Genomic DNA, 20,978 nt, shown 5'->3' with positions numbered 1-20,978 from the left:
GAGGGGAGAGAACAGGAGGAAGACAACAGGAGAGGGGAGAGAACAGGAGGAAGACAACAGGAGAGGGAAGAGAACAGGAGGAAGACAGCAGGAGAGGGGAGAGAACAGGAGGAAGACAACAGGAGAGGGAAGAGAACAGGAGGAAGACAGCAGGAGAGGGAAGAGAACAGGAGGAAGACAACAGGAGAGGGGAGAGAACAGGAGGAAGACAACAGGAGAGGGGAGAGAACAGGAGGAAGACAACAGGAGAGGGGAGAGAACAGGAGGAAGACAACAGGAGAGGGGAGAGAACAGGAGGAAGACAACAGGAGAGGGAAGAGAACAGGAGGAAGACAGCAGGAGAGGGGAGAGAACAGGAGGAAGACAACAGGAGAGGGAAGAGAACAGGAGGAAGACAGCAGGAGAGGGGAGAGAACAGGAGGAAGACAACAGGAGAGGGAAGAGAACAGGAGGAAGACAACAGGAGAGGGGAGAGAACAGGAGGAAGACAACAGGAGAGGGGAGAGAACAGGAGGAAGACAACAGGAGAGGGGAGAGAACAGGAGGAAGACAACAGGAGAGGGGAGAGAACAGGAGGAAGACAGCAGGAGAGGGAAGAGAACAGGAGGAAGACAGCAGGAGAGGGAAGAGAACAGGAGGAAGACAGCAGGAGAGGGAAGAGAACAGGAGGAAGACAGCAGGAGAGGGAAGAGAACAGGAGGAAGACAACAGGAGAGGGGAGAGAACAGGAGGAAGACAACAGGAGAGGAGGAAGACAGCAGGAGAGGGGAGAGGAAAGGAGGAGAGGACATGGAGAGGAGAGGGGGGAGGACAGGAGGAGGGGACAGGAGGGAAGGACAGGAGGAAAGGACAGGAGGACAGGAGAGGACATGAGGAAAGGAGAGGGGGAGGACAGGAGGAGGGGCCAGGAGGGAAGGACAGGTGGGGAGGAGAGGACAGGAGGAAAGGAGAGGACAGGAGGAAAGGAGAGGACAGGAGGAAAGGAGAGGACAAGTGGCGAGGAGAGGAGAGGACCGGAGAACAGAAAGAGCTGCCTGTGTAGTAAAGGAATCGGACGGCAGAGGTGGAAGAACAGAGGAGAGCAGGAAGAGGAGGAGAAGAAGGAGTGTGTGTATCGTACCGCTGGAGGAGGAGGCTGGGCCTGGTCACTGACCCCATCTGTCATACTGGAGGAGCGCAGCCTGGAGGACAGATGACTCTGCTGAGGGGAGACGGAGGGAAGGAGGGATTGTTTTCTTAAGACTTGTCTTCTCATCTTTTTGGCTACAAGAACAAATGTTTTCACACATACTGGAATGGTGCTAATTGAATGAGGTTAAAAAGTGCTGAATTTGCCTCTAACAGATTCAAACTGGTCAAGAATTCTCACCACAGCAGAGGCGTGGCTGGGGGCGGCCACCTCTCCGTTGATGTCAGGCGGGGGGCCGGATGGGGTTAGAGAGAGAGAGGGGTGCAGGTTGATCTCCTCTGAGAACTCCTGGAGGGGCGGGGGGGCAGGCGTTTGGGGGATGGCCGTCGCCATTGAGGAGGAGGGGCCAGGTAGGGGGCCGTCTGGACTCTCTTCAGTGATTGGCTCCCATGACTGTGCAGAGAGAGAGAGAGGGAGAGCGCGCGAGAGTATGTACTGTACCACTGACCACTGGATTTAAGAAGATCTTGATTAAAACATATTGTACAGTCGAGGGGTCAAAGGTCAGACTCACATCTTCCATGTCTCTGGGTTCTGTGTGTTCGTTCTCCAGGTCTTCAGAGATGTGTCGTCTGGATCTGAAAACCCGGTGGGCCTGGATGCTGTTCGCCCGCTGTTGATTGTCATTCTCCACCTCCGAAATATCATCCCTGTAGAGAAGAGATAATTAACATTTTACATGTTGGTGCACAAAGAGAACAAGAGAGGACCTAGTACTGAGCCCCGGGGGACACCAGAAGACCTAGTACCGAGTCCCGGAGGACACCAGAAGACCTAGCACCGAGCCCTGGGGGACACCAGAGGACCTAGCACAGAGCCCTGGGGGACACCAGAGGACCTAGTACAGAGCCCTGGGGGACACCAGAGGACCTAGTACAGAGCCCTGGGGGACACCAGAGGACCTAGTACAGAGCCCTGGGGGACACCAGAGGACCTAGTACAGAGCCCTGGGGGACACAAGAAGACCTAGTACAGAGCCCTGGGGGACACCAGAAGACCTAGTACAGAGCCCTGGGGGACACCAGAGGACCTAGTACAGAGCCCTGGGGGACACCAGAGGACCTAGTACAGAGCCCTGGGGGACACCAGAGGACCTAGTACAGAGCCCTGGGGGACACAAGAAGACCTAGTACAGAGCCCTGGGGGACACCAGAGGACCTAGTACAGAGCCCTGGGGGACACCAGAAGACCTAGTACAGAGCCCCGGGGGACACCAGAGGACCTAGTACAGAGCACCGGGGGACACCAGAGGACCTAGTACAGAGCCCTGGGGGACACCAGAGGACCTAGTACAGAGCCCTGGAGGACACCAGAGGACCTAGTACAGAGCCCTGGGGGACACCAGAGGACCTAGAGCAGTTCTGATAACTGTGTGTAAAGATAACGTAGCTGTGTATACATACACGTTACTGGGTCGTTTCCACTGTGTATAGCGGTTGTTGTGGTTGACGTAGTAGGTTCTGCCCAGGTTATCAACCTTCTCCTCCCATCCTGGGGGCAGTGGGGGCTGGACCGCCTGGGGCCTCTGGACGCTGGGATCGGCAGAGTCGTTCACCTCCCAGCCCTGAGAAGCAAAAGCACAGGAGGAGAGTGCTCAAAGATTTAGACAGAGAGAGAGACACGGCACAGCCAGGAAACAAAAGACAGCTCTTTCCTTTTGGTGTACCTTACATTCCACTGTCTGTCTGAGATCTCGCAAGAAGGTTGGAGACATTAGATTTTCACTTCTATTTTTTTTCCAGTTCTCCTGCTAAATGTTAGCCTGGGTACCCGTCTGTTTAGCTACAATTACAATCTAACTCTGTGTCATATGCCAAAGATGTTGAGCAAGACAAAGAGCGGAATGACGGCTAAACAGACGGGTACCCAGACTAGCTATACGTCACCCTAGCTAGGCCTCATTTTACTGAGTGAAAAACTATAAGCCATCTTGCCTCTCTCTCTCTCTCTTACTCAGATTAAGTCACTGGCACACAGAAGCATACAGAAACACACACTTTAATTTTCCATTCGATCAGACTTTTGAAAATGGAAGGAAGTGGGGAAGTGAGTGAGCGAGTGAATGGTGTTTCCAGAACGAGAGGCCAGACCAGAACAGACGTTTTCTCCAGACTCCCTGTTGGCAGTATCAGACTTTTGTTACTCCACCTCCACAACTGTATGTATATGTATGTATATACAGTACCACTCAAAAGTGTGGACACACCTACTTATTCAAGGGCTACATTGTAGAATAATAGTGAAGACATCAAAACTATGAAATAGCACATATGGAGTCATGTAGTAACCAAAGTGTTAAACCAATAAAAAATGTATTTATATTTGAGATTCTTCAAAGTAGCCACCCTTTGCCTTGATGACAGCTTCGCACACTCTTGGCATTCTCTTAACCAGCTTCACCTGGAATGCTTTTCCAACAGTCTTGAAGGATTTCCCATATATCCTGAGCACTTGTTGGCTGCTTTTCCTTCACTCTGCAATCCAACTCATCCCAAATCATCTCAACTGGGTTGATGTCGGGTGATTGTGGAGGCCAGGTCATCTGATGCAGCATTCCTTCACTTTCCTTGGTCAAATTCCCCTTACACAGCCTGGAGGTGTGTTGGGTCATTATTCTGTTGAAAAACAAAGTATAGTCCCACTAAGCGCAAACCAGATGGGATGGCGTATCGCTGCAGAATGCTGTGGTAGCTATGTCGATAAAGTGTGCCTTGAATTCACCTGTGTCACCAGCAAAGCAACCCCACACCTCCTCCTCCATGCCTCACAGTGGGAACTGCACATGCAAAAAATTATCCATTCACCTTCTCTGCGTCTCACAAAGACACGGTTGGAACCAAAAGTCAAACATTTCTACTCATCAGACCAAAGGACTGATGTCCACCGGTCTAATGTCCATTGCTTGTGTTTCTTGGCCCAAGCAAGTCTCTTCTTCGTATTGGTGTCCTTTAGTAGTTGTTCCTTTGCAGCAATTCGACCATGAAGGCCTGATTCACACAGTCTCCTCTGAACAGTTGATGTTGAGATGTGTCTTGAACTCTGTAAAGCTTTTATTTGGGCTGCAATTTGTGAGGCTGGTAACTCTAATGAACTTATCCTCTGCAGCAGAGGTAACTCTGGGTCTTCCTTTCCTGTGGCGGTCCTCATGAGAGCCAGTTTCATCATAGCGCTTGATGGTTTTTGCAACGATACTTGAAACCTTCAAAATTCTTAACATTTTCCGGATTGACTGACCTTCATGTCTTAAATTAACGATGGACTGTCATTTCTCATTTGAGCTGTTCTTGCCATAATATGGACTTGGTATTTTACGAAACATTCTGATTTGTTTAACACTTTTTTGGTTACTAAATGATTCCATATGTGTTATTTCATAGCTGATGTCTTGACTATTATTCTACAATGTAGAAAATTGTAAAAATAAAGAAAAACACTGGAACAAGTTGGTTTATCCAAAATGTTGACTGGTACTGAATATTTTTTCCCTCATCAATCTACACACTATACCCCATAATGACAAATCAAAAACAGGTAGATTTTTTTTCTTCAAATTCAACACAGAAAAACCTTATTTACATAAGTATTCAGACCCTTTGCTATGAAACTCGAAATTGAGCTTATATGCATCCTGTTTCCATTGATCATCGTTGAGATGTTTTTAAAACTTGGAGTCCACCTGTGGTAAATTCAATTGATTTGACATGGTTTGTAATGGCACACAACCGTTTATATAAAGGTCCCACAGTTGACAGTGCATGTCAGAGCAAAAACCAAGCCATGAGGTCGAAGGAATTGCCCGTAGAGCTCCGAGACAGGATTGTGTCGAGGCACAGATCTTGGGAAGGGTACCAAAACATTTCTGCATTGAAGGTCCCCAAGAACACAGTGGCCTCCATCATTCTTAAATGGAAGAAGTTCGGAACCACCAAGACTCTTTCCTAGAGCTGGCCATCTGGCCAAAATGAGCAATCAAGGGGAGAAGGGCCTTGGTCAGGGAGGTGACCAAGAACCTGATGGTCACTCTGACAGAGCTCCAGAGATCCTCTGTGGAGATGGGAGTACATTCCAGAAGGACAACCATCTCTGCAGTACTCCAACAATCAGGCCTTTATGGTAGCGTGGTCAGACGGAAGCCACTCCTTAGTAAAAAGGCACATGACAGTCCGCTTGGAGTTTGCCAAAAGGCACCTAAAGACTCTTAGATCATGAGAAACAAAATTATCTGGTCTGATGAAAACAAGATTGAACTATTTGGCCTAAATGCCAAGCATCACATCTGGAAGAAACCTGGCACCATCCCTATGATGAAGCTTGGTGGGAGACTAGTCAGGATCGAGGGAAAGATGAATGGAGCAAAGTACAGAGATCCTTGATGAACACCTGCTCCAGAGTGCTCAGGACCTCAGACTGGGGCGAAGGTTCCCCTTCCAACAGCACACAGCCCAGACAACGCAAGAGTGACTTCAGGACAAGTCTCTGAATGTCCTGGAGTTACCCAGCCAGAGCCCGGACTTGAACCCGATCGAACATCTCTGGGGAGACCTGAAAATAGCTGTGCAGCAATGCTTCCCATTCAACCTGACAGAGCTTGAGAGCATCGGCAGAGAAGAATGGGAGAAACTCCCCAAATACAGGTGTGCCAAGCTTGTAGCTTGTAGCGTCATACCCAAGAAGATTCTAGGCTGTAATCGCTCCCAGAGGTGCTTCAACAAAGTACTGAGTAAAGGGTCTGAATAGTTTTGTAAATGTGATATTTCAGTTCCTTTTTTATTTTATTATAAATTTGCCAAATTTCTTTAAACCTGTTTTTGCTTTGTCATTATGGGGTATTGTGATGTCATTATGGGGTATTGTGTGTACGTAGATTGATGAGGGGGGAAAAGTATTCAATCCATTTTAGAATAAGGCTGTAACGTAACAAAATGTAGAAAAAGTCAAGGGGTCTGAATACTTTCCGAATGCACTGTATGTAGGGAAATTATATTATTTTCAAAAAATCAGGACTGTACTGAATTTGTTAAAATGCTTTTAAGCATAACGGTTAGGTTTAGGGTTTGGGGTTAAGGTTAGGGGTTTTGGGGTTAAGGTTAGGTTTAGGCTTAGGCTTAGGGAAAACACATTTTTACTCCCCAAAAAGTCCTGACATTTCACATTAAAAAAAGCTGTGCGCTTGTGCGTGTCCCTATCTTCTTACCTCCGCCTCCTCCCTGGTAATCCCTTCAGTGGTCTCTTCCTCCGGACTTCCAGTCTTTGGCAGGTAGGCCATCTTTAGCCGTAGATAACCCTTCACCCGGGACTTATGGCTGGAGACAGAAGAGAACACCAAAATGGCAGTTAGCTGGGAGTTATTCAAAAGAAACCAGAGGTAGAAATAGATGGTTTTACCCAGCCATGAATTTCAGAGAGTTGGGCGATGATGCATTTAAAATGACACTACAACATGCCCTGTTAGCGCCCCATAAACAATACATGGGGAATATTTTAACAATGCTATTTAAGTGAATGTCTAGAATTAGAATGATATTTGGAATTCAACAGAAACCAGAGAGGTGGAATGACAACAGTCTTAGCTAACAATGATTACAGTACAGTTACTTTAAACCAAATACCATAATGACATAAGCCTGTAGTTTCAGTGATATCTAACCATGAATCTCCTTTGGATTAGCAACAACAGGTGGACATTGTTTGTGGGTAACTTGAGTGTGTGTGTCAATGTGTGTCAATGTGTGTGTAGTTCCCTGTCACCTTCGTCGGTAGTCTGGAACTGACCTTCGTGGTCGTAGGAGGAAATCTTTAAACGTGTACGGCCGCTCCATCGTAGGGTCCTCGGTCTACAACACAAAGACACATCAATCAATCAATCGATCGAATGTATTTAAAATCCCTTTTTATGCTAGCGGTTGTCAAAGTGCCTTACAGTAACCCGGCCTAGACACCGAAACGCAAGCCAAGTTTACAGACATGAAAGCATGTAGCTATAAAATAGAAAAACCACACTGTCCATCACATAAACACATTGTCAGACCGGAGCCAAATACATTATGTCAAATACATGTGATATGCTTGACCGGTACAATCTGTCCACCAAGCACACTAGTTAAGCTAGCCGGAATCAAGCACACTAGTTAAGCTAGCCGGAATCAAGCACACTAGTTAAGCTAGCCGGAATCAAGCACACTAGTTAAGCTAGCCGGAATCAAGCACACTAGTTAAGCTAGCCGGAATCAAGCACACTAGTTAAGCTAGCCGGAATCAAGCACACTAGTTAAGCTAGCCGGAATCAAGCACACTAGTTAAGCTAGCCGGAATCAAGCACACTAGTTAAGCTAGCCGGAATCAAGCACACTAGTTAAGCTAGCCGGAATCAAGCACACTAGTTAAGCTAGCCGGAATCAAGCACACTAGTTAAGCTAGCCGGAATCAAGCACACTAGTTAAGCTAGCCGGAATCAAGCACACTAGTTAAGCTAGCCGGAATCATGCACACTAGTTAAGCTAGCCGGAATCAAGCGCACAGCAAATATTTGAGAGGATTTGCCAGATTAAGTATTTCTCCCAGGTCTGATTTAGATGCAGTACATGAAAACATTATGTTGTAGCTATGAAATAAAAAGCCACACACTGTCATTCCATCACATGAAGATAAACCTTTTGGTAACCGTCCTGTTGAACTGATTAACGAATGTCTCCCGTTTCTTAGTTAACAGCGTGCGTGCGTGCGTATGCAGAGTAGACCCTCTCCTGTTTCATAGTTAACTAACAGCCTTGTGTGATAAACTCAGAGGTAAAGTGGACTGACATACCAGTCAGTACTGGCTGAGGTTTAAGCAGCTATGAAACTCGAACCCTGTAGACTAAAAGTCTGGTGTGTTGGGGGTTTGTAGAGAGACGTTGAATCCCAAATAAACTCGAAGACAAGATACTTGTGTCGATCTGAGAGGACCGGATAGGTGTAAGTGATATGAGGACCGGATAGGTGTAAGTGATATGAGGACCGGATAGGTGTACGTGATATGAGGACCGGATAGGTGTAAGTGATATGAGGACCGGATAGGTGTAAGTGATATGAGGACCGGATAGGTGTAAGTGATATGAGGACCGGATAGGTGTACGTGATATGAGGACCGGATAGGTGTACGTGATATGAGGACCGGATAGGTGTACGTGATATGAGGACCGGATAGGTGTACGTGATATGAGGACCGGATAGGTGTAAGTGATATGAGGACCGGATAGGTGTAAGTGATATGAGGACCGGATAGGTGTAAGTGATATGAGGACCGGATAGGTGTAAGTGATATTAGGACTGGATAGGTAGGTGTAAGCAATATGTATTGCGATTCGATACTAAGATTTTATTGCAAATGGATGTTTCAAACATATTGCTCACCATCGGACTGCTGCAGAGAGACAAGACGAGAGACCAGAGAGACCACCTTTTGATCAGTCAATAAAAGTGCTGAAAACAAATTGTCTCCCTATTTAAAAAGAAGCTGAGAACAAGCTATTATGGATTTGGATTTCAGTCTCGGTACAGCCAACTAGCACAAAAATAATATTGCGATATTATCAAAACGATACAATATATTGTCAAATTATATCCCGATATGCAACTATCTTTTCCCCCCATCACTAATAGCTACTAGCCCTGAGTGAAGACAGCACCCGTCAGTGACTAACCCAAGTTAACATGGTAACAGCAGATCACTCAGGGCTAGTAGCTAGACAGTACCCGTCAGTGACTAACCCAAGTTAACATGGTAACAGCAGATCACTCAGGGCTAGTAGCTAGACAGCACCCGTCAGTGACTAACCCAAGTTAACATGGTAACAGCAGATCACTCAGGGCTAGTAGCTAGACAGCACCCGTCAGTGACTAACCCAAGTTAACATGGTAACAGCAGATCACTCAGGGCTAGTAGCTAGACAGTACCCGTCAGTGACTAACCCAAGTTAACATGGTAACAGCAGATCACTCAGGGCTAGTAGCTAGACAGCACCCGTCAGTGACTACCCCAAGTTAACATGGTAACAGCAGATCACTCAGGGATAGTAGCTAGACAGTGAAGACAGTACCCGTCAGTGACTAACCCAAGTTAACATGGTAACAGCAGATCACTCAGGGCTAGTAGCTAGACAGCACCCGTCAGTGACTACCCCAAGTTAACATGGTAACAGCAGATCACTCAGGGATAGTAGCTAGACAGTGAAGAAGCACCCGGCAGTGACTACCCCAAGTTAACATGGTAACAGCAGATCACTCAGGGCTAGTAGCTAGACAGTACCCGTCAGTGACTACCCCAAGTTAACATGGTAACAGCAGATCACTCAGGGCTAGTAGCTAGACAGTACCCGTCAGTGACTACCCCAAGTTAACATGGTAACAGCAGGTCACTCAGGGCTAGTAGCTAGACAGTACCCGTCAGTGACTAACCCAAGTTAACATGGTAACAGCAGATGACTCAGGGCTAGTAGCTAGACAGTACCCGTCAGTGACTACCCCAAGTTAACATGGTAACAGCAGGTCACTCAGGGCTAGTAGCTAGACAGTGAAGACAGTACCTGTCAGTGACTACCCCAAGTTAACATGGTAACAGCAGATCACTCAGGGCTAGTAGCTAGACAGTACCCGTCAGTGACCACCCCAAGTTAACATGGTAACAGCAGATCACTCAGGGCTAGTAGCTAGACAGTACCCGTCAGTGACTACCCCAAGTTAACATGGTAACAGCAGATCACTCAGGGCTAGTAGCTAGACAGTACCCGTCAGTGACCACCCCAAGTTAACATGGTAACAGCAGATCACTCAGGGCTAGTAGCTAGACAGTACCCGTCAGTGACTAACCCAAGTTAACATGGTAACAGCAGATCACTCAGGGCTAGTAGCTAGACAGTACCCGTCAGTGACTAACCCAAGTTAACATGGTAACAGCAGATCACTCAGGGCTAGTAGCTAGACAGTACCCGTCAGTGACTACCCCAAGGAGCCAGAGCCTCTACACTGTCAGAGCTTTCAGAGGTGAATCACCATGACTCATGAATACTTCAACAGAAATGGCCACAAAGACACGGTGACTAAGACTACACCCACCCAGCGTGACTAAGACGTATAGGTGCACAGAGAACAGACACACAGGGGCAGTATGACACCTGACTGGCTGACTGGCTGGCTGGCTGTGATCAGGGTTATGTTCAGTAGCTACCAAAGGGAAGAAAATGCTCAGAAAAGAGTGAGACTGCGGGACTTATGTGAACTTGTCCAATAACTAGGGCTGTGACGATACCAGTAGTGTGATATTTTTTTACATGGCAAAAAATGAAAACATGAGGCAGACCAAACTATTGGGTTCTTTAAAACCAGCTGTGGGTAAAATATGATGTGCTACAGCTTGGAAAATAAATACATGTGACTCTGGATGACAACATAATGATGTTTGTTTCCAACATTAGGGCTGTTTTCCTAAATAAGTTACATCCACTTTGTGTTTTGTTTCCTTGCCACGATACTAACGAGTATCACGATATTGGTATCGTCTTTGCCCTATAAGAAACACCCGTTGGCAATCAGTTGCAAAACGTTTTGAAACTAATGAACATGACCCATGTCTCTGTGTCCATCCAGAAGAACAACAGGGTTACATCAGACTTGATCTTATGTTAATTCCTCCACCGTAGGGACAACAGTAGGTGGTGCGTCATGATTAATAATTAACCTTACCACCTACGCAGATAAGCTTTTAGTTTCACCACTCTCAAATGTAGTTACCTCTTAGAATCACTACTGACCTGCTTTAGGGTCAAGCTATTTGACCTGCTTGATTGCTCAGCCACTCAATCAAGAGCGAAACATTCTTTGACAATGAATCATTTATGAGCAGGACTAAAGATTATTTGACAAGGGGTCGTTTAATCATTAGCAGCAACGCACTCTGAACTACCAGTGAGATCAATCCATGGTTGGCCAATTATTATTATCATTATTTAGAAGAGAGATCATGTTCCTTTCATAAAACAACGAAACTACATAAAACTTGATTAAACTACTTGAATCCGGCATTCATTTTAGGACTACAACTCTGTTTGTTATTGTGGCTTACCACCATCGGAGATGCACGGTTTCTTTTTCCGTCAGTTCCAGGCCAGGGTAACCCTCCTCTCCTCAGACCCTGTACTGGCCCTGTTGTTTACATTCCTACCGGGTTTATTTCCACTCCTAACAGGGGGCTAGTCGCTCTCACTCTCCAGTGTTGTTGCTACTTAAAAAGCCTACGACAACAGGTTGCTCAAGAGAGGTTGCTAACTCTTCCCCCTCCCCTATGCCCTCACAACCTTCAGAGTTCACTAGGCAGAACAAACATGCTGTTAAAAACCAGTAGAGCATTCTAAAACGCAAACAATGTGTGTGTGCACACAGATATGCGCACACACTGACCAGATAATAAACACACACACACGTCGTACACAGACAACACTCACCGGTAAATGATTGAGAGGCACATCGACCTGTCCCAGGAAATCATCCCGCGTCTGCAGAAGAAAGAGAGAACAATAATTGTCAGTCAAAATGGAGATTAATACACTGACAACTGTGAAGAATGCCAACTGACTCCATTTCCAGCAGCAGGGCTTGAAGGCAAGGAAGAACCGACCACAGCAATGAGGGGGAATTATACTCCATATTACTGTTGCTGCTATAGCTGTGCAATAGAATCAGTTTATTAAGACAGGTTGTCACAGGCGTGGTGAGAAGCAGGTGCACTGAGAGGAGAGGTCAGGGGAGCGCTGATGTCACTGGGGTGGTAGGTCATGTAGGTAGAGGTACTATCACTTTAGACAGAGGGGGAAGATCCCATGACCCAGCGAGAGGAACAACAACCACCACCAGACGTGAGCGAGGGAGCGAGAGACAGGAGGAGGAGAGGAGAGGTAGCCAAAGGTTGTGCCAGCCATATGAAGTAGTCATTCTAACCACCACCATCATTATTATTGCCAAGAGGAAAAGGTCAGAGGTCAAAGGTGAGCGTGATTGACTGGTCAGGTGATTAACCGGTATTGTAGTCACACCAGACCAAGATTACCTGTCCGAGGTTGAAAAGCCCATTCTTGGAACGGTCAGAGGCCAACAGAGCCTGTGTAGTGGGATACAACTGGTTTAGACAAACAGAGAGGGAGAAGCAGAGAGCTAGTAGCTAGAGCCACAGGCTGAATGAGCATGTAGGAAGGAATAAGGAAGGAAGCAGGTGTGGTAGGAAGGAATTAGGAAGGAAGTAGGTGTAGTAGGGAAGAAGTAGGTGTGATAGGAAGGAATTAGGTGTTTTTGTGGATTGGAGTTAAACTGTTTATTGTTTGCCTCTGGGATTCTGTAGGTGTGTTCAAATAGCCCTAGCCAACTGAGACTTCATGTCAAGGGTCATATACAGAATGTCAAAAGGTGCGGAAACGGGAAAATAATAACAATGCAAAAAGGTCAGGGGTTAAGCCACTGGAAAACCTTAAAAAGCAATGATAGAAACCGCTGGCCCTTGTTTTACCGTAATACTGAGCCAGTCGACACACTGGACTTTCCACTGACATTTAGCCAGACAGAACACAAGTACAGAACAGTAGCTAGCTGGGCAGTAGACGTCTAGGCTACCCCTCTGGTTTAAATAACTGCCATTTTATGATGAAACGTTACCAGTCACAGAGAGCCAAACCTGGGTTCAAATATATATATTTTTTTAAATGGTCAACGTTTGCTCTAGCCTGCTTGGAGTGCCAGATGGGCGGGGCTTACAGTTTTGGGACTATTCCATTAAGCCAGGCAAGCTCAATCAAGCACAGACAAAGCATTTGAAATTATATAAAATAGTATTGAAGCCAGGTCTTAGTAGAGCACACAGACAGGTCACAACACATCTCTCCTGTGTCTGTGTTATTGGAACTGATGAGAGGAGAAGGGACTTAAGAAACAGAACTCAAATGGGAATCTAAAACATTGTACCTATCAGTAACTCATTTACAGTAGCAAAAGTTATTTTTTCCCAAGTTTTTTTCTCAACGGATTAAACAATCACTTCCTGAATGATTTGGTTTATTTACTGCTTGCGTAAGGTACAGATTACAGGACGTGTCTTAAAACAGCAAATAGTATTTCAAAACCCTAAAAAGGTCACTCCATACTTTTGGCAGATAGTCCATTATCTAGCCTACAGTAGAGGGCCAGTAAGTATGCCATCACCATGGATACCACTTGCTCTATTCACTCGCTGGTCAGGTGTGGCAGCACTAATACAGGTACACACACGACAGTACAAGTTGTGTCTGAGATATTATCAAAACGGACAGTTTCTGGATGGAACATAAGGGTTTATTATTGATGCCTCTGCTTCCGCTTCACTCAATCCCTGTTCAGGTGTGACACTACACAGGAAAACATGTTATCTAAAAGGGACTCTCCAGAAAGCGCTCTCTCCAGAATGAGCTCTCTCCAGAATGAGCTCTCTCCAGAATGAGCTCTCTCTCCAGAATGAGCTCTCTCTCCAGAATGAGCTCTCTCTCCAGAATGAGCTCTCTCCAGAATGAGCTCTCTCTCCAGAATGAGAACTCTCTCCAGAATGAGAACTCTCTCCAGAATGAGCTCTCTCCCACCAATTTGTGCACATTCATTGTTTCATAACTTCATTGTGTGAATTGTTTGCATTTGATTGTTAGCGTTTATCAATTCCCCATTACATATATAACCACTAGTACCTTTACCATTAATTCCTATAATTTCTAATCTACAAAGTTTGTTACTTTGGTTACAGGAATTTATTTTAATGCATTGAATATTATTATTCCAGTCTTCCTGTTCTCATTGTGGGCTTATTGTTTGCAGAGTGCACAACCTATGCTATACTTGTGAGAAACAAGTTTTGGTTTATTTGATTTTACATAGAAGTAGACCTATAGGCTACCTGGCCTGATTATACATAGAAGTATGCCTATAGGCTACCTGGCCTGATTATACATAGAAGTAGGCCTATAGGCTACCTGGCCTGATTATACATAGAAGTAGGCCTATAGGCTACCTGGCCTGATTATACATAGAAGTAGGCCTATAGGCTACCTGGCCTGATTATACATAGAAGTAGGCCTATAGGCTACCTGGCCTGATTATACATAGAAGTAGGCCTATAGGCTACCTGGCCTGATTATACATAGAAGTAGGCCTATAGGCTACCTGGCCTGATTATACATAGAAGTAGGCCTATAGGCTACCTGGCCTGATTATACATATAAGTAGATCTATAGGCTACCTGGCCTGATTATACATAGAAGTAGGCCTATAGGCTACCTGGCCTGATTATACATAGAAGTAGGTCTATAGGCTACCTGGCCTGATTATACATAGAAGTAGGTCTATAGGCTACCTGGCCTGATTATACATAGAAGTAGGCCTATAGGCTACCTGGCCTGCGCGCAAATGTAGGCCTATAAACGTGCCCATTTGGGGATCTGATAGTATTTCTGATTGGCTTAATGCACCACCACTAATGACCTGTCGAGCTTCTCAAAGTAATGTTTTCTTCACCTCAAACAGCAGGCAAACATAGTCTGTTTTTACATCCATTGAGAATGACAATAGTTCCTCAATGTATTTGAAAAATATTTCCAGGTCTCTCCCTTTCGATAAAAACTCAGCATGAAAAGGGAAAAATGCTATGCACTGATTCAGTGGAAACGTCATAAAATAGACCTACATGATTACTTCTTCTCACAGTGCTTGACTTGGACTGAAATAGGTTCTGGTATTCATTTTGTGTGCTGGCACGGTTTATAAAATTTCATGTAAATGTGCATATGAAACCATAACTGGCATGCAGATCGGTAGAAATGGTAAGATAAATTGGCATTCCACATGAAAAAGGTTGCTGACTCCTCGTGTAGCCTTTTACCGGCGACTTCAGGAGAGTAATGGCAGAATGCCAGCAGGAGAGAGAGGAGAATAGTTGGTTCAGGTTAAGTTTTTTTTATTCTGTTTATCTCTGGCTCCTTTGAGTCATTTCATTATTTCATTAGTAATAATAAACCATCCCTGTACATAGTTGATTTTATTAAAACACATAGGGTGTGTCTATATATGGAAAAATACACGTTGAAAAATGTTGACCAATCGATTGGTTGAAAGAACAGACGACTTTCGGTTTGTGTTTGTGTTTGTGTTTTTATGCCTGGGTAGAGGATAAGACTCCCATGGTCATGCTCACATAATGTGCCTTTTAAGTTATGGCTGACAAGGCTGATATGGCCAGGCTGACCATTGGGTGAGATTTCTGCTTTCAACAGGGGTCACAGCTGAGCCTACAGCTGTCTCCATGTGCCATCTTGCACTGGAAGGAGGAGGGGAGGGAGAAGGGGAGGGGGAGAGAGAGTTAGCATATTACTACTCACTGGGAGGAGGGAGGGAGAAAGGGAGGAGGGAGAGAGGGAGTTAGCATATTACTACTCACTGGGAGGAGGGAGGGAGGGAGGGAAAAGGAGAGGAGGGAGGGAGAAGGGGAGGGGGAGAGTTAGCATATTACTTCTCACTGGGAGGAGGGAGGGAGGGAGAAGGGGAGGAGGATAGAGAGATAGCATATATCTCCTCACTGGGAGGAGGGAGGGAGAAGGGGGATAGAGAGTTAACATATTACTCCTCACTGGGAGGAGGAGGAGGGGAGGGAGAAGGGGAGGGGGATAGAGAGTTAACATATTACTCCTCACTGGGAGGAGGGAGGGAGAAGGGGAGGGGGATAGAGAGTTAACATATTACTCCTCACTGGGAGGAGGAGGAGGGAGAAGGATAGAGAGTTAACATATTACTCATCACTGGGAGGAGGGGAGGGAGAAGGGGAGGGGGATAGAGAGTTAACATATTACAAAAAGTGCTCTTCACAGACGAGTCGAGGTTGTCTCACCGGGGGTGATGGTCAGATTCGCGTTTATAATCGAAGGAATGAGCGTTACACCGAGGCCTGTACTCTGAAGAGGGATTGATTTGGAGGGTCTGTCATGGTCTGGGGCTGTGACACACCGCATCATCGGACTGAGCTTGCTGTCATTGCAGGCAATCTCAACGCTGAGCGTTACAGGGAAGACATCCTCCTCCCTCAAGTGGTACCCTTCTTGCAGGCTCATCCTGACATGATCCTCCAGCATCCTCCAACAACGCCAACAGACAATACTGCTCGTTCTGTGCATGAATTCCTGCAAGACAGGAATGTCAGTGTTCTGCCATGGCCAGCGAAGAACCCGGACCTCAATCCCATTGAGCACATCTGGGACCAGTTGGATCGGAGGGTGAGGGCTAGGGCCATTCCCCCAGAAATGTCCGGGAACTTGCAGGTACCTTGGTGGAAGAGTGGGGTAACATCTCACAGCAAGAACTGGCATATCTGGTGCAGTCCATGAGGAGGAGATGCACTGCAGTACTTAATGTAGCTGGTGGCCATACCAGATATCGACTGTTACTTTTGATTTTGACCCCCCCTTTGTTCAGGGACACATTATTCCATTTCTGTTAGTCCCATGTCCGTGGAACTTGTTCAATTTATGTCTCAGTTGTTGAATCTTATGTTCATACAAATATTTACACATGTTAAGTTGGCTGAAAATAAAAGCAGTTGACAGTGAGAGACTTTTCATTTTTTGCTGAGTTTAGTTGTGAACGATCTGAGAGACAAGGCAAGGGCTTTCTACACCATCAAAAGGAACATGAAATTTGACATACCAATTAGGATCTGGCTAAAAACACCTGAATCAGTTATATAACCCACTGCCCTTTATGGTTGTGAGGTCTGGGGTCCGTTGACCAACCAAGAATTCCAAAAAATGGGACAAACACCAAATTAATAGAGACTCCATGCAAAATTCTGCAGAAATATCCTCAGTGTACAACGTAAAACAGCAAATAATGCATGCAGAGCAGAATTAGGCCGATACCCACTAATGATCAAAATCCAGAAAAGAGCCGTTACATTCTACAACCACCTAAAAGGAAGCAATGCCCAAACATTCCATAACAAAGCCATAACCTACAGCGAGATGAACCTGGAGAAGAATCCCCTAAGCAAGCTGATCCTGGGGCTCTGATCACAAACACACCCCACAAAGCCCCAGGACAGCAACACAATTAGATCCAACCAAATCATGAGAAAACAAAAAGATAATTACTTGAAACATTGGAGAGAATTTACAAAACTGAACAAACTAGAATGCTATTTCGCCATAAACAGAGAGTACACAGTGACAGAATACCTGACCACTGTGACTGGCCCAAAATGAAGGAAATCTTTGACTATGTACAGACTCAGTGAGCATAGCCTTGCTATTGAGAAAGGCCACCGTAGGCAGACCTGGCTCTCAAGAGAAGACAGTCTTTGTGCACACTGCCCACAAAATGAGGTGGAAACTGAGCTGTACCTCCTAACCTCCTGCAAAATATTTGACCATAGAGACAAATTTTTTCCCTCAGATTACACAGACCCACAAAGAATTTGTAAACAAATCAAATTTCGATAAAATCCCATATCTATTGTGTGAAATACCACAGTGTGCAATCACAGCAGCAAGATTTGTGACCCGTTGCCACAAGAAAAGGGCAACCAGTGAAGAACAAACATCATTGTAAATACAACCTAGAGTTGAAGTTGGAAGTTTACATACACCTTAACCAAATACATTTAAACTCTGTTTTTCACAACTCCTGACATTTAATCCTAGTAAAAATTCCCTGTCTTTGATCAGTTAGGATCACCACTTTATTTTAAGAATGTGAAATGTCAAAATAATAGTATAATAGTGAATAATAGAGAGAATGATTTATTTCAGCTTTTATTTCTTTCATCACATTCCCAGTGGGTCAGAAGTTTACATACACTCAGTTAGTATTTGGTAGCATTGCCTTCAAATTGTTTAACTTGTGTCAAACGTTTCGGGTAGTCTTCCACAAGCTTCCCACAATAAGTTGGGTGAATTTTGGCCCATTCCTCCTGACAGAGCTGGTGTAACTGAGTCAGGTTTGTAGGCCTCCTTGGTCAAACACACTTTTTCAGTTCTGCCCACACATTTTCTATAGGATTGAGGTCAGGGCTTTGTGATGTCCGCTCCAATACCTTGACTTTGTTGCCCTTAAGCCATTTTGCCACAACTTTGGAAGTATGCCATTTGTCCATTTGGAAGACCCATTTGAGACCAAGCTTTAACTTCCTGACTGATATCTTGAGATGTTGCTTCAATATATTCATATCATTTTCCTGCCTCATGATGCCATCTATTTTGTGAAGTGCACCAGTCCCCCCTGCAGCAAAGCACCCCCACAACATGATGCTGCCACCCCCGTGCTTCACGGTTGGGATGGTGTTCTTCAGCTTGCAAGCCTCCCCCTTTTCCCTTCAAACATAACGATGGTCATTATGGCCAAACAGTTCTATTTGTGTTTCATCAGACCAGAGGACTTTTCTCCAAAAAGTACAATCTTTATCCCCACGTGCAGTTGCAAACCGTTGTCTGGCTTTTTTATGGAGGTTTTAGAGCAGTGGCTTCTTCCTTGCTTAGCGGCTTTTCAGGTTATGTCGATATAGGACTCGTTTTACTGTGGATATAGATACTTTTGTACCTGTTTCCTCCAGCATCTTCACAAGGTCCTTTGCTGTTGTTCTGGGATTGATTTGCACTTTCCGCACCAAAGTACGTTTATCTCTAGGAAACAGAACGCGTCTCCTTCCTGAACGGTATGACGGCTGCGTGGTCCCATGGTGTTTATACTTGTGTACTACTGTTTGTACAGATGAACGTGGTACCTTCAGGCATTTGGAAATTGCTCCCAATGATGAACCAGACTTGCGAAGGTCTACAATTTTTTTCTGAGGTCTTGGCTGATTTCTTTTGATTTTCCCATGATGTCAAGCAAAGAGGCACTGAGTGTGAAGGTAGGCCTTGAAATACATCCACAGGTACACCTCCAATTGACACAAATTATGTCAATTAGCCTACCAGAAGCTTCTAAAGCCATGACATCATTTTCTGGAATTTTCCAAGTTGTTTAAAGGCACAGTCAACTTAGTGTATGTAAACTTCTGACCCACTGGAATTGTGATACAGTAAATTATAAATTAAATAATCTGTCTGAAAATAATTGTTGGGAAAATTACTTGTGTCATGCACAAAGTAGATGTCGAAACCGACTTGCCAAAACTATAGTTTGTTAACAAGAAATTTGTGTAGTGGTTGAAAAACGAGTTTTAATGACTCCAACCTAAGTGTATGTAAACTTCCGACTTCAACTGTATATTGACGTTGATTTATACTCCCTTTTGTACTTTAAATATTTTCACATTATTACAACACTGTATATATACATAATGACATTTGAAATGTCTTTATTCTTTTGGAACTTTTGTGAGTGTAATGTTTACTCATTCTTTTGTTTATTTCACTTTTATTATCTATTTCACTTGCTTCCCATGCCAATAACGCCCCTTATATTGAAATTGAAGAGAGAGAGCGAGAGAGACAACAGACTGGAAGGAGAGAATGAGGGTTAGGGTCAGCAGACAATCAGGGATCAAACAGCAGGCCCCCGACCCCTAGCTGTTTTTTCAGCTGAGCGACAGAAGAAATATAGGCCTATACAATAAAGCCTGACCTATTCACTGGAAAAGCCCCTGAGTGTGTTTAGGTTGAGTTACAATGCCGCACAAGGTGCCTGAAAAAGCTCCCACAACAATTCCCTCCCCAGCCCCCGGCACAGCACATGCATGTTGACAAAAATAACGTTGGAGACCCCCAAGCTAATATAGCCTCGTGACAGCCAGCCAGTCGGTCAAAGCTCTTTGTGAATGGCAACTGCACTAGCTCTGAACTGGTCTGGGTTACGGCTGTGGCGAGGGCATAGGCCTAACTATAGAAATGTAATTACTTCCTGGCATGGGTACACTAAATATGGCCGCCAGCCCACCCATCCCAAAACATTGACTTGAATGGGGATGCCCTTTTCCGTTCTAGTTATTCTATTTCTATAGGCAAAGCTGTCTGTCTCCAGCCTGGCACACGCACTGTGCTTTTCTAGGGCCAGGGGCACTAGCCTACTAGGCAGGCAACCACAGGGCACCTGGGGAAGCATGGCTGTCATTAAGGTCTATAAAAAGGGGGGTTCCCCTCCTATGGGTATCAAGGTAATACCATACATACGAACGTCAAGTGTCCTATATGTGAGAGCAGGGTAACTTTATTCTGTAGCGGGAATGTTAAGTGTCCTATATGTGAGAGCAGGGTAACTTTATTCTGTAGCGGGAATGTTAAGTGGCTAAAATTGTGTTTTATTTATTTGTTTGTTTCCATATTTGGTCAAAAAAATCTAAAGATTCTGAAGAGATGTGGTATAGGGAGGAGTGTTCAAACAGTTGGTGGGTGACATTCCTGACTTCAGTGGCTGCTATAGTCAGCAGAGATCAGTCATACAGACAGTAGAAATCACACTTAAATGATAAGCCCAGTCAAAACAAGAGGTGCTGCCTTAGTATGCCATGTACCCACTTAGCGTGTACCCTCAACTGAAATTCAACTCACGCGCACTGACATGAGTGGACATTCAAAGGTTCATACAAAACATAGGCCTATGACCTGTTCGGTCGCGCCATTCAATGTCAATATCATTAGCCAGTCTTAAAAGGTGACAATGCTGCTCCAATAGTAATATAAAAACATGCCCAAATAGCTGAGTGAGGACATAACCTCCCAGCCAGTAGCAGTATCCTGGTTGGTAGTGGGAATAGTCTGATACA

At 45.1% G+C, this 20,978-nt stretch overlaps 1 protein-coding gene across 20 annotated transcripts in view; it reads right to left on the bottom strand.

The window, feature by feature from the left end:
• The window catches only part of nedd4l (NEDD4 like E3 ubiquitin protein ligase), a 107,404-nt gene that overhangs the window by 49,798 nt on the left and 36,628 nt on the right, over positions 1–20,978 (bottom strand). For 6 of the 20 annotated variants that reach the window (XM_071341287.1, XM_071341251.1, XM_071341170.1 and 3 more), the window contains 7 exons: positions 11,668–11,718; positions 6,938–7,023; positions 6,384–6,492; positions 2,593–2,753; positions 1,704–1,839; positions 1,370–1,582; positions 1,121–1,201 (listed from right to left, as the gene is read on the bottom strand). In XM_071341287.1, the coding sequence (XP_071197388.1) occupies positions 1,121–1,201; positions 1,370–1,582; positions 1,704–1,839; positions 2,593–2,753; positions 6,384–6,492; positions 6,938–7,023; positions 11,668–11,718 (837 nt within the window). Of the gene's footprint in view, positions 1–1,120; positions 1,202–1,369; positions 1,583–1,703; positions 1,840–2,592; positions 2,754–6,383; positions 6,493–6,937; positions 7,024–11,288; positions 11,449–11,667; positions 11,719–12,269; positions 12,321–20,978 lie in introns of those variants that run through there. The other 14 variants (XM_071341303.1, XM_071341328.1, XM_071341210.1 and 11 more) reach the window with 8 other exon arrangements.

Source organism: Salvelinus alpinus, chromosome 1 (assembly GCF_045679555.1).
Source record: "Salvelinus alpinus chromosome 1, SLU_Salpinus.1, whole genome shotgun sequence".
NCBI lineage: Eukaryota > Metazoa > Chordata > Actinopteri > Salmoniformes > Salmonidae > Salvelinus > Salvelinus alpinus.
This window is presented reverse-complemented; position numbering and strand designations above follow the sequence as displayed.